The 14,697-nt window shown below is 41.0% G+C and overlaps 1 protein-coding gene across 3 annotated transcripts in view; it reads right to left on the reverse strand.

The window, feature by feature from the left end:
• Positions 1–2,475: 2,475 nt before the first annotated feature.
• The window catches only part of LOC133153860 (storkhead-box protein 2-like), a 56,893-nt gene continuing 44,671 nt past the window's right edge, over positions 2,476–14,697 (reverse strand). For all 3 annotated transcript variants that reach the window (XM_061278076.1, XM_061278084.1, XM_061278092.1), the window contains exons 3-4: positions 10,006–12,373; positions 2,476–8,457 (exon numbers count right to left, since the gene is read on the reverse strand). In XM_061278076.1, coding sequence (XP_061134060.1) covers positions 8,253–8,457; positions 10,006–12,373 — 2,573 coding nt within the window. In that variant the 3' untranslated portion in view covers positions 2,476–8,252. The remainder of the gene's footprint in view (positions 8,458–10,005; positions 12,374–14,697) is intronic.

Consider the following 14,697-nt stretch of genomic DNA (forward strand, 5'->3'; position numbering starts at 1 on the left):
GCACGAAGCGCGGTGGTGCGTTTACGGGCAGTCGGAGAAATCAACGCCAACAAAAAAATTACATCCAGCCTAGTTAAGACCATACCAAAGACTATAAAAATGGGACCCATTGCCTCCCTGCGTGTGTGACGATCATTGGGACTTAAAAAAAAAAAAAAAAAAATTAAAAAAAAAAAATTTTTTTTTTTTTTTTTTGTACCCATGTATAATGCGCACCCCGGATTTTAGGACAATAAATTAGTAAAATTTTGCGCACTATACACGGAAAAAAACGGTATTTCACTTCGACACAAAATACACAGAAAATGACCTTCCTACGAAAAAACGTGTGTGTGTGTGTGTGTGTGTGTGTGTGTGTGTGTGTGTGTGTGTGTGTGTGTGTGTGTGTGTGTGTGTGTGTGTGTGTGTGTGCGTGTGTGCGTGTGTGCGTGTGTGCGTGTGTGTGTGCGTGCGTGCGTGCGTGTGTTGGGTCAACTACTTATATGTCTTTGCTTTTACTAAAGTGCCACAAACGTGTAAACTCATAATTATGCAAAGGAATAAATTGGAACATTTATTCCATGAAGGATTTGTGGAGTCAATATGCATCCGTTGTCTGAACTGATTTTGATTGAAAAAGACATAAAAAGAAATCATAGGACGCCGCCGGTGCAACATAATGTCAACTCAGCAATAGAAATCAGGTTTTGCGCGCAAATTGTGTTTTTATTGTGGCCGCAATTTAGAGGGAAAAAAAATCATTACATCTGCCGTTCTGTAGATGTTATATCTTTATGGAGATGTAACTTGGAAGTTTTATTCTTGCCCTTTCAATGAAACACAATTGAGAATATCTTGATTTTATAAGGTATCACCTCATTTTTCTTCAGGCCCTCATTTACATTGCAATCATGTAGATTTGTTTTTCATTGTAATGGAAGAAACCAAACAACTAATCCCGTTCATAAATAAATAAAATAATTCAAAAACTCAATTCAGTTGACCCCCATGGTTCATTATTTGCAAATCACAGATTCATGGCTCTCGACAAAAAAAGTTCAAGCTAATATGAATTTGTGTGCCAATCAAAATACTCTCTCGGCAGGAATCCTCAAAGTTTTTACACAAAATACAACAAAGCTCTTCAAATAACACCATATTAAACAACATTAAAATATAGTAGCATACTACGTCTACATGTTCATGGAAAACAATGATTAATCAATGTAAACCAATATACTGTTATTCCATTTGAACACTATCAAACACCCGAATGTCCAAAACAAGCGCCTGGAAATCCGAATAAGTATGCCCACAACTACTCTGCGCCTCTTCCCGTGGCCAAGTGGAAGAGAGTCCAGCCCCTCTTGAGAGGGCTTGTACCAGAACCCAAGCTATGTGTGGAGGCAAGTCCGACAATGTCTAGTCTGACTTTTTCTGCCTCACACACCAGCTTGGGCTCTTTCCCAGCCAGCGAGGTGACGTTCCATTTCCCTAGAGCCAGCTTCTGTCGCCAGGGATAGGACCGCCAAGGTATTGTATCAAAGTTTTATTTCATTGTTTGTGCATATTTGACACCCATTATCTGACACTATGATATTATTCCGACATTATTCTTGTGTAAATGTTTATTTGTATAGACAAATAAATCATAAATATTCCTCATATATTTCCTCAAAGTAGAAAATGACCTTCCTACAAAAAACCTGTGTGTGTGTGTGTGTGTGTGTGTGTGTGTGTGTGTGTGTGTGTGTGTGTGTGTGTGTGTGTGTGTGTGTGAGTGCTAAGTTGGTTCAGCGCTCATAACTATTTATGAGCGCTGAACCAACTTAACACTCTTGTTGCTGAATTTAGTAACTTTTCACATGAGATTATAAAAACTAATTTGACTTTTTTAAAACTAACATTTTTTTCCTGGTCAGATTCTTGCCAAGTTATTTTTTTTGCCCTTATGGTTTTCCTTTGGAGTAATTCTAATTCATCCATTCATTTATCTATTCATCGTACCACCACTCATCCTCACGAGGGTCACGGGCATGCTGGAGCCTATTCCAGATGACTTCAAGCAGTAAGTGGGGGACACACTGAATTGGTCACTATCCAAATAGACAAACTATTTGCGCTCACAATCACACCTCTGTACAAATTTAGTGTAGTCAATCAGCCAACCATGCATGATTTTGGATCCAGTTACATCTCAATATTTTTAATAAATTAAAGGCCTCCAGATCAATGAAACAGTAAGTTTAGTGTGTAATTGTTAGGTGGTTAAGAAGTCACACAAATCTGAAAAGGGCTAAACCTTCAGTAATGATATTACATAATAATGGAGTTGAGTTTGGCCTGGATTGCTTGCCAAACCTCTTGTATAATAGTATTGTTGTTTGTATCGTTGTTGAATCAAATTAACATCTTGGGCAACGGTATGTTTCCTAAACACTGTCATACACACGTGACTGGTACTTAAATACTCTGGATCAAAACACCACGCCAGTATAACCAAACATCATTATTTTATTATCTTAAAAAGTAACACAATCCCCATAGGGCATCACGTACACTACAACAATGGTAACACCAGTACTAACACCAAAGGGACTTCCAGATATTATAGACATTTTTTTTAAAAATCCCTCTTTTTATTGTTTAAATTAGTTGACTAGGCATGACAGATAAACATCATTTACAGGTATGTCACCATTTGAAGCAATGCTATTGTTGAACCTCAAGTTTTAGAACGCACCGCCGATGTTAAGGGAAGACATTTCATGGACTGTCAGTGTAGAAAAGGGATGAACAGTTACATATGACCTATGGCTGGTTGATGGACAATAAAGTTGATGGATGGCCTTTGGGCCAGTTAGTGATTGGGACAATCGGGGCAGTGCAAATATCAGACATGAGGTACAGAGCCTCTTGACCTTCACCGTACAAGAGACTACAGCCCTATTTTACAGATGGAACTAGGCGTTAGACCCTTGTATTTCTATGGATCAAATGTCTCATTGGAGTCCTGACCTCAGTCGTTAATCCAAGATTAGTGGTACATAATTTTACAGAACAGGTGAGACCACAAAAATGAATTAGAATTGAAACTAGACCATGACTGTGTCTAATTGAAAGAACGGGAAACTAAGCAAGAGTAGGTACAGATGATAAACATTCCCATAGACTTGGGACTTGAGCCCAACTGCAACTATGTATGACGGACTAGAGGCCGAGTGATCATGGTTGTAGCAGAGAATGCTTCATGAGATTTCGGATCAAATAACTACTGTACATTATATTTTTGCAATATTGCAGACACTGGTTTAGAATGGTTTAAAATTTAGTTGCATGGCAGTACTCCAATAACATTTTACCTAGTAGTACATATCAGTGGTATGGATCAATAACCCTTATCAAGCGCAAGCTTGTGTGTCTGTAGGTTTGATGCTTGGGGTATTGTACCAAACCGAACCGTACCGCTTGGTAGAGGCTTTATTACTAGCTTGTATGCTGGGATAAACGGAATTGAAACCTCTTTCTGGGGAGTTGAAAGCAAAGCGTCTTAGTAGAACACAAACTTCAATACTCTGGTACAGAGAAGATAAAGCTGTAGTACACCATAAGGTTATTTAAAATATAGATATATATATGTTGTTGTTTGGTGTTCTAGAGAGCTGTAAGTGGAACTTTACAATGTGCATATCCCCAATCTGAGATGATTTTTCCGTGCATCTTCGCACTTGGCTCACTCGCTTTTTATTAGCAGCTACGCTGTGACAGTTTCTGAACACAAAAAAAAAAAAAAGAATGGGCAGGGAGTCCAGCACTTGAATGTGTAGTGTGTACTGTATGTATGTGCAGACATTCACAGGCCAGAGGCTGATGACAGTGTGATCATGGAAAGGACGGGCTGTGTTTTTGCTGTTGTGGAGGTAGTTGAAGAGGAGCTTGTAGGACGACAACATCAGGATGGCTGACAAACTTCCTGAGCCTGCAGAAGGATGGATCTCAGATCAGGACCGCGATTGGACCGAAATCACTACAGGATTCCCCATGATCGACCAGCCCGACTCGTTTCAGCGCAGGCTTAAAAATCTAGCACACTATGACACAAATGATTCACCGTGTCCTCCTGCTCAGTCTTGTGTGAAACGAATACGATTTTTAAATAGGAAATACAGTATAATCATTGCCATTAGTATGGAGGTGAAATGATCACTAGTAAGCAGCCATTTAATACTATATTCCAACTATATCATCATCAGTGACCATAATGCATTTTTAGCACCATGAGTGAGCATGGCTCAGGAATTTCACAATTTAAAACGCAGTTAGTCAAGAATTGGATATTTATGAATGTTTCATTCTGTATTAATAAATACTGGGGGAAAAAAACACAACCCTGCACTCTGTGAACAACACTTAAATGGATTCATGTTAATTTTCAAAACCATACAATCCCATAATCCTAATGGACACTCGAATACCAGTACAGCTGCTCATTTTGCATTCAGATATCACGCTCTGGATGTGTTCATACTCCGATGGCATGCAATCAACTTTGTAGGTTACATGTCAAAATTATTCATGTCCACTGAATGCTTCTGCAATCACTTAAAGTTTGTTCCTGACCATCTGATTTATTCATGCCATGATACAATATACTCAACACAATCGGCACTAGAAGTGTTTAATCAAGCTTGACTGATAGTGGAATTATTCATTAAAACCCTACACGCGTCTAAAGACACTGATGACCAAAGTTTTTTTTGACTACAGTTTTTATGTTTGTGATTCATACTGTTTAATGCTGTAATGAGTATTTAGAATGGGTTCCAAATTGAGACATTTATGTTCTTTGTTTTTAATACACATCAGAAATGTATAAAATATGCTCAAAAACCTTTACAGGCTATATACAAAAATTCTCAAGTGGAATTTAATACTTTTTAATCCCAACACGACTTCTAGCTGCAACTATGACAACCTTTCAAATTTTAGTGCTATGGGTTATAAATAAAGTTACAGATTACTGTCATTTACCAAAATTATAACTACAATTACAGATGATCAACAGTAGGCTAAATCATTAAAATGATCAACAATCCATGAAAATATTTATTGTTTACTGACAGTGTTGGGACTAATGGCGTTAGAAATAATGGCGATAACAGATTCCCACTAACGGATAATCTACTCAATTACTATGTTAATTGTTGAACGCCGTTACAGAGTGAAATGTGTCACGTTACTTATGCTGCTTGGGATACGTCGACGCGCAACACAAACGCGCTTCCGCCTGAATGTATCTATTATATTTAGTTTGCTCTCTTACAATTGAAACTAATTTTACATACATTTACTAATTTTGATGTCCTGACAGATTATCTGCCCTCGCATGTCTCTGGAATTCGGAACCAAAATATCCGAACGTCACACCGTCATTCTCTAAATACCGAACTTGTATGTCTATCTGTTTTTTTTCTTTGAACAAGTATTGATACTTTTATTGAACATTTAATGGTTGTTGGCATCCACAGGATTGCATTAATGCCGCACACTACAACATACTGTAGTTCACAGGTCCTACTCGCACATATAATTTATATAATAAAGGAAATTGCGTGATCATTAGGGAATAGGCCAGCACTTCATACAAATGGGAAAAAGTCTTAAAGTTGCATAGAAGTTCAAAAATGTAATACCTCTTCAGATGGCATTTACTACTTTTTAATCCTGTTATATTTTACTAATTTCATTTACTACCTTTTACAACCCCGTGGATACCCCACTTTAAGTCGTGCCTGTACAACAAATGTTTGATTTGTTCACATTTTATGTGGGTTCAAATTTACGATAAGTATACAGTTGTGAATCTCATATTGCATACAAGCAATACCATAATAGTCTGGCGCAGCATGTCAAAAATATGTCTAAAATTAAAAGTTCTTGCCTAATTTGATTTGATTTTTTTTTAGAACGTTTAGGCGTTAAAAACAGCCTGAAATTTTGGAGTTCAATTTTTCCTGGCCCTCAACCATTCTTATGACATCATTTTCAAAATGGACGTCTCCATGTTGAATATGCTAGATAATGACCCCTCTATGATACACACAATCATAAATTTGGTGTCTAAACTTATTTTGTTAGTATAAATAATAGGGGTGTAACGATTCATTGATACACATCGATTAATCGATATAATGCTCTACGATTTGTTGGCATCGATGCTAAACGTAAACATCGATCTATATCGCCCGTTTTTGACCTCGGACATTAGACACAACTGTATTTTGAAATCCAGTTCATTGTTGCTTGCTTCCTCTTTCCGGGAGCAGTGCGCAGCGTGTTGTGTTGTGAGCAGAGCAGGCACGTGAAAGGGGAGCCGACAACTACGCGGCTCCTGGGCTGGTGCTATGGCTAGTGTCCAAGAAGACGAGGAAATTCGCTCGCCTTTGGGCTTCAAGTCATTCGTTTGGAAGCACTTTGTAATTTCCTAAATAAAAGGGTTGCAGTACCTTGTTGATTTTGCGTATGAATTGTTATAACTCAGGATATTGTTCTGTATCGATCGTAGAGCACTATATCGTGATGTATCGTGAATGAATCACAGCAGGCTTTAAGATATCGGCAAATATCGGATCGCGGTTCTTTGTATCGAAATGATATCGTATCGTGACAAAACCCGCGATTTACACCCCTAATAAATAATGTCATGGTATATATTTAAATGATTATGGAGTGGCTGCCATATTGAAAATCCAATACGGCTGGCAGAAAATATAAGATTTTATTATGTGCTAACAAAGGTGTGCGTGTTTTCTTTATTTAACTTCTACCCCGGTGAAACTACTGGGTTGTTAAACTTAGTAAAACATCCACAATTGAAATATGATCACACCAGGACATTCCTCATATTTAAAAACATGGGTTTAGCCATAGCGTTTGTGATTGTGAGTAACTTCCAAGGGTCACTATATTGCATTGGAGCAGGCCAATGAAAAGATTGCTGAAATGATAACCTAATATGAGGCTGAGGGATGGGAACATTTTAATTCCAATATATTTTGTGACACCAGCTGAGCTCCCAAAACAATAAAATCAATTTTGGCAGCAGAAATTACCAATTTGACATACACCACCAGACTATAACCTAAAAACGAATGTTGAATGGTTTCTAATATGTGTTATGGCGACACCTATAGGACCCAAGCCAACTATTTAGACATGAGGCAGCAGCATCCAGTGGACTTACTATATAGTTTGGATTCATAAAGGAAGGAAACTTTTGCAACTGACTAAAAGCTGCAATCTTTCTGCGGGCTGATTTCAGGTTTTGATGTACAGAACACAGCAGAAGCGAGAAATTGTTGGTACATTTGTTGTGAGTCGGCTGTACAATTCCTAACCTTACCTGTGGTAAACTCAGTTATTCAATTTCACCTTCTGAATGTTTTAGAAGTGCCCTCACATAAGTCATTAGGGAATCTAACTGACTGTGGAAGTTTTTCACCATTAAAACATACTGTAAACCTTTGCATGTCTGTGACTACAACAGGATCTGTTCTGTGTTTGAACTCCAGCGTCGTGGTTGATCAAGATTTAAACACTTCAATCCGTCACCTCAATTAAATTTACCTGTTTGGTACACATTCTATATCTCACCATCTGTATGGCTCACATTTTTGATATTTGTCATCAATTATATATTGAACTATATATTGAATATCCTAGTATTCAAGCAAACTGATGGTTCAAGATGCTCTAAAAACTGATCAGTGGATGTGTGTAGGCTAACAATAGTTAGTAGAGCCTCAGACCCTTTGATGAGTAAACACACCATCGGCCGGAGTTGCACTGATACGGAGCAGATGGAATGGGACTGGAATTAAATGACCTGAGATTCCAGATTACTGGTACACAATCATATCCCACATGGCACACACACACAAAACTAAGTCGCAAAAACGCGCATGCACGCAGGCACTCACACACGCACACGCACACAAAGTAGAACCCACGTAAGTGAAAGAACACAAAGCGCTATGTAAACAGAAGGCTATGAAATGACATGGTTAGTCTGCCCAACGGCATGGTGTGTGTTGATGAGAGAAGAGAGAAGTCTTATGGTGGTCTAAATTCCTTTGTAAAATGTGTCAATGTGTGTATTAACAGCTATAGTTCCACAGTGGTCTCGTGGCGGCTCCACTGATTCAGTCCATGTGACAGTCTGCATGTTTAACAGTCCTCGGAACAGGACTTCTTCTTGTCCTTGGTCATGGCCTTTAGACGCTGGTGATTGATGCAAGGCAGGCGTTGGGCTTTTGGAGTTTTTTCGGTTGGCTGCCAGCTGGTTCAGGGATGGCACGGAATGAGAAAGGTGGACCATTGCTATTTGTAATCCCAAGGTGGCCGGGGCTCAGAGCCAAATTCTGCCGTCGATTACTCTCCACTATGGACGAGGTGTTCGATGCGAGGCTCTCCCTTGTTCTGCAACAGAAACAATGTAAGAACGTAAGCAAGTACAATGGCAAAGTCAAATCACCTTGGACACATACAGCAAAAACATCATACTGTTGCACTGCGGATAACAGAACCCAAAACAAATTTAGGATACAGGAGTAACAATAATTACAATATAAATGAGAGCTGTTCTGTCTGATATTTTTCTTGTTTTTTTTTTATTCTTGATCTGACATTACTGTCCTTGGTGGCTGCCATTTCTTACAGTAATTACATTACAAATAGAGGATATTGACATCTGAAAACGCTTTGTTAGTTTGTTATATGGTAGCCTCCTACTTTGTGAGCATTATTTTCAGTTATAGTGATTCAAGAACATTGGTACCGATTGTTGGGGCAAGCTCAAATGAGCCTGGGCATTTGAAACCATTCAGATTGACATAATCTCGTTTTTTCAGACAATGCTTAAAAACAATCCATGACACCATCATATCTCAGTTTTCCAACAGGGGAAGTGCGGTATGAACTTCGCAGGGTGCCCAAACCTACTTGGTGTTTTTGAAAGTGTAAATGATGGAAATATTTTTTTGTACATATTATAGGTACCGTATTTTCCGCACTATAAGGCGCTTCGGGTTAAAAGGCGCAGACTCAATTGAGGGATCTATTTTGTATTTAATCCACACATAGGGCGCACTGCATTATAGGGCCCATGCATGCCATGATTTACGGTAAACAACCAAAAAAAAGTCACGGGAGCAAGACAGCGAGTTTGGTTGTACTTTATTCTACTGTTTAACCATGTACTCTACTGTACTCACATTATTGTTAATCGATATTCATGGGCAAATCCGTCCAAGTCCTCATTTTCTGTATCCAAATTAAACAGTTGGGCAAGTTCGCCATTAAACACGCCAAGTTGCCTCTCGTCATTGTCACGTCGTTGCTCTTCTGCAATGATCCTGGCTTTCCAGAAAGCTCTAATTATCCCTCGTAAGCATGTCTCTTTGTCTGTCATTTAAGAGGGTCTTTAGTGCTGTTTTCTTCGCACAAGCGATAGAAGTATTTATTTATCAATGGTGGCGGAGGTACGTACTCAACATGTTTCGTGCAGTCCTCTGATTGGTTTACCGACCCCATCTACGTAAAACGTAATGTCTTCTGATTGGTTCATCGGGGCTACATATTACGCCTGTATATTGTGTCTCTGTTGCGGAAGCCACACAAAACAAGTTTACAGGTTTGCAAAAATAGTAATATTTATTTATCAATGGCAGCGGAGGTACTACGTACTCTATGTGTTTTTTTGCCTCCATCTACGTACAACATAATGTCCTCTGATTGGTTCATCAGGTCTTCATAGTACGCTTGTGTAAAATCGAAGCCACATAAAACAACTTTACAGATTTTGGAATTTGGTCCACACAAAAGGCGCACCTTATTAAAAAGCGCACCACGTCTTTTGAGAAAATTAAATAATCTGTAATTGGATGCCTTTTGGACATTTTCTTTCCTTTCCTTGGCTTCTACATGCACATAAACACAAATTTATACCTGGGGTACACCAAAACTTACCTTGGCGAGTTGAATCCACTGTCAACAGTAACTGAGCTGGAGTCCATGCTGTCCAGTCTGACAGAATGCACCGACTGCTGGTTCTGGCTGGGTTCTGGAAGGTTCTCTTTAGCACCAGGGAAAGTAAGGGTTCTTTCAAACCTTCTTTGTAGATCCCTCTCCTTTTCTCTCTCCAACAACCATTGCATGGTGCCTGCTCCACCACCTCCCATTCCAACAACTCCTCCACCAGTTTTGCCATCCTCTCCTCTACTTTTAGTTCCTCCCTCCTCAAGTTCGTCATCATCTGAAACATTGTAATAGTCAAAGGAGGCCTCTGCAGCACTGGTTGTGGGCTCGCTCCCCTGTATGGGAGCAGAGGGAGTCGCAACCAGAGGTTTGGGAGCATCAAAGGCCTCCTGGGAATCAAGTGCATCGCAGGATGAAGACAGAGTGGAGGAGGCAAGAACAGGGGTTTTCCTCAAGGAGCTGTATCCTGGTAAAGGAAGGCTCGGAGGTGGTTTGAAGAGTGTATCTTTACTAAAAATCTCCTTACGTTTTTCTTGACCACAGGAGGCACTGTGGGGAGGTCGCGCGTTCAAAACAGGAGGATCTGGCACCGAGAGAGGTATTGGAGGCAGGCTGCCACCTTTAGGTCCCACTTTTGAGAAGTCTTCCTTCACTTCTGGTGTTTGTCTTTCTGTTTGCCTGTCAGTGCAGCCCAATTTCAACCCATCTTGGCTACTTTTGCCAAGAGTTCCCAGTGGGTTTGGTGCTGTGAGTATAGCCTCAGAAGATCCGGAGCACTGGAAGTAGCCGTCTGGAGGGATAGAGTTGTGCTGTGTTTTAGGAGAGTATGCTGGCAGACTGTCCCGACTCTTACATTTCTCTAAACTCCTGCCACCATCTAACACTAGTGACTCCCCAGGCAGCTTAGCCGAGGGAGCAGTGGCGTGAGGGTAGTGGCATGAGCTCTGATTGGCTCGTAAAGTTCCATCATCAGTATAGTAACGACTTCGATCGTCGTAGTAACCGGGTGGTCCAATTAAACCAGTTCCAAGAGGTCCTTTTGAATTTTCCATGGATCTGGAGCGTTCCTTGGCTTTATCGCTGCGTTCATTTCTAGACTTCCTTTCCTGCGTGTGTGAGTGCGAACGGTGGACTTTGGAGTGGTGCGCCGATGGTCCATGGCTCGGCTCAGGGAAAGGCATTTCTGTCCGTCGTTTAGCAAGCTCTCCGGACACGTCCCATTCTGGTGTGACAGGTAGGTGGGAGGAGTCAAGGATGTTAGGGTTGCTATGTGCCAAATGAAGACGCGTCCGCTGCCGCTCCATAGCCAAAGCATGTTCCCTCGGTGACCGAGCCAGTGACGATGAGTAAGCTCTGTAGTCCCTGTCGGTTAGTTCCAAATGGGAACTCTCGCTCTGCTCACCCCGAGACACCCTTGTCTTACTATGTGAGCGGCTAAGTTTGGTCTGAGACTGCTTCCTATGCCTTCCACCACTTCTTCTGCTTCTTGAACTGTGATTGGCTGACGATGCTTTGCTCCTCTGTGCACGCTCCTCTTCAAGACGTTTCATGACTGCTGTGTGCCGAGCAAGGTTTTCTACTGTGAGATCGGGGTTAATTCTGCGGATAATTTCTATTTCTATATGACGCGGGAGCTGGCTGGGTGCCTCTTCATCACGGAGGGGCCACTCCTCAGGGGGGAACTGTGCAGAGAAGGTGGCTAGCTGCTTTGTCTTGTCCTTCTTAAAGCTGAGACGGAAGAGCTTCAAACCGAACTTACGACTTGCTGTACCACTTCCCGGTTGCTTCTCGAGCTCACCGGTCCCTCCTGCGCCTCCTCCACGATGCTTTGTGAGCGTGTCCGTCTTGAAGGGGAACCCGAGGGTACTGCGGGTTTTTTCTGTGTTGCCTGCCGCTGGCTGAGGAGGTGACTGGGGAGAGTGTGGTGATGAATATGCCTCCCGGTGGTCTTTGGGGGATCTGAGCTGCAGAGTAGTATGGTGACTGGGGGGGTCGTCTCCACGATAGGTGTTATTATAAAAGGTATCCACGACTGCGCCACCCCCACCCCCGCTGTGGTTCTGGTTGGATTTTGGATGACTTCTATCTCGCACACCGCCTGATGTGGATGCGGTGATGGTGCCAGAGAGAGGGGAGGTGCACTGTGTCTGCTGATTCTGCTGTTGTTGCTGTTGGTGCCGCTCAGCAGATCGCTCATCTAAGTGGTACCACTTGGAGCTGGTTCGGATTAGGCTTGGAGTGATGAAGTAAGTTTGAGGAGTTACAATAAAATATCCGTCGGGTGTTGGGTAGATCTTGCGTTCACGGACCAACATGTTGAGTGTGTGGTGCAGGACCTCTTCTGTTGGTGTAGGAACACCTGAGAAAAGTTACAAACAAGAATTGGTTGGACAAGGGGCAATTCACACAGATTCAATTAAAAAGCTGTTTTTGTTGTACTATACTTGCATGCTCTCCTTGGTTTGTACAACACAAATATACAGAAGTATCAAAGAATACAAATCTTACAGAGAACCATTGTGGTGGCAGCGTCATACTTTTGGGTATTTCTTTACCTGGAGTGTGGGCTTTTGTCAAGGGGAAGGGACTTATGAATAGTTCCAATTACAAGTCATGGTTAGCACATAACCCCCAGGTTGCTGTTAGAAAGCAAATAAAGAAACAAATCACTAGATAAATAAAAAAATAAAAAGCCTGATAGAATAGCTGACTTGTTTGGGGTTAATCAGTCGAATTAAATGGTGGCAGGTTTGTTCTGATTCCCATTTAATATGAGTTTGAATGTGTGTTTAATCCTGGAAAAAAAGACATCCTCGATGTAGACACTTGAACTACTACCTCAGTTGAGTATTTTAATTACTGTTGAAAATATTTCTTTGTTTTCCTCAGTCAAGTCACTCAGGTTGTAGGTCATATCAATTGTGGATTTTTTTTTTGCTGATTAATCTTTTGTCTCATTTTTATACATTACAAAAACCTGGCGTTTGAACAAGGGTGTGTGGGAATTTTTACAGTGGTGTGTAAGGCCTTTTGGTCTAAACATGAGCAAAAACAATGCCCTGCATTTAAAACTGAAATTGTATACATTTTTTTCCAACAGTCTTGTCTTCATTTCATAGCATGTGTATAGGCTTACCAGTTTCCATTTTCTTTGTCTTATCAGATTAAAAATGTTTGTGTTGCCAATCAATGTAAACTTCACAGAGCCTCCTGATTTAGGATTGTTAGCCGATGCCCAATACCCACAGTTGAAATGTCTGTGTTTTTTTGTTTTTTTCTCAAACCAATCTGAACCAGTCAGATTTCAGATTGAATATTTAAAAAATAAAAAAAAACATCTAGAAGGCACCGCTCTGATTGGTTCACAGCTAATGAAGTATTAGGACACATCATGTGAAGCTGGGAAAGAACAACTGTTGGACATGATAAATAAAAAAAAGTCAAGACACTTACAAAACCCTGAATATTGTGAGCAAGTCAGACAACGCTTGTAGCTAGCTGGCTTGAAAGAATTTGTTCGCCACTTCAACAGCGGCAACAAGTACCCTAATCTTCGGACTATAAGTCGCGTTTTTTTTCATAGTTTGGGTGTGGGGGGTTATATGTGTTTTTTTTACAAAAATTGTCAAAAATCTTCCAAAAAAAAAAAGTGAAACCGCTATGTAGCAAAGGATTACTGTAATTTGAATTTCAAGTGATGTGAGCAGCGCGACGTGGCGGTTGTTTATATAAACGACAAAGATTGATCACGGGATGACGAAGATGACGGAGGGCCCCACGTACTACCGGCATCATTAACGGCTTTGCGTCTAAGTGACACGGCGGACGAAGAGTTTGAAGGATTTAAGGATTTGGAGTGACACAGAAGGTTTGAAAAACTATTATGGCTTTTACCCACGCCTGGTCGTACTCTCCGGAGCTCTCTTTCACTTCCGTGGATTGAAGTCGGGGGCCAGCGCTCGGCCGGGTGGCTGTCCAGGGACGGTGGATGGGGCTCGGACAATGCTTTTACGCACGCCCGGTCCTACTCTACCGAGCTGTCTTTTACCTCCGTGGATGGAAGTCGAGGGCCGGCGCTCGGCCGGGTGGCTGTCCGGGGACGGTGGATGGGTCTCGGTCATGGCTTTTACGCACGCCTGGTCTTATTCTATGGAGCTCTCTTCCACTTCCGTGGCTGGAAGTCCACGCCGCCACATGCCTGGAAGTTTGTTTAGTTAAATAAAGAGCCGTTTACCATTCCCACGTCTTTCCTTGAACTTTGTTAACACTACAATATAGTTATATATAGTAGATCTGTGGAATAACGACGAGGTTGACGTCAGGGCGAGGAATTTGATCGATGGATTTAATGATTTAGAGTGCATATATTATATACCGTTTTTTTCCTTGGATAATGCGCAAAATTTAACTAATTGTCCTAAAATCTGGGGTTTGCATTATACATGGGTACAAAAACTTTTAATTTTTTTATTTATTATTATTTTTTTTAATTTGTTTTCTTAATTTTTTTTTTTTTTTTAAGAAAGTCATGGTACAACAAAACCAACAACAGGACTGACCGACAAAGACGTGGATCAAAAAGACAGGGTGACATTACCAAAGACAGGAACAGAATGACAGTAACACATGCAATGATCCAACGGTGAGCGAGGGGCAGACAGGACTTAAATACAAAACATTACA

The sequence above is a fragment of the Syngnathus typhle genome, linkage group LG1, assembly GCF_033458585.1.
Source record: "Syngnathus typhle isolate RoL2023-S1 ecotype Sweden linkage group LG1, RoL_Styp_1.0, whole genome shotgun sequence".
In the NCBI taxonomy this organism is placed as follows: Eukaryota; Metazoa; Chordata; class Actinopteri; order Syngnathiformes; family Syngnathidae; genus Syngnathus; species Syngnathus typhle.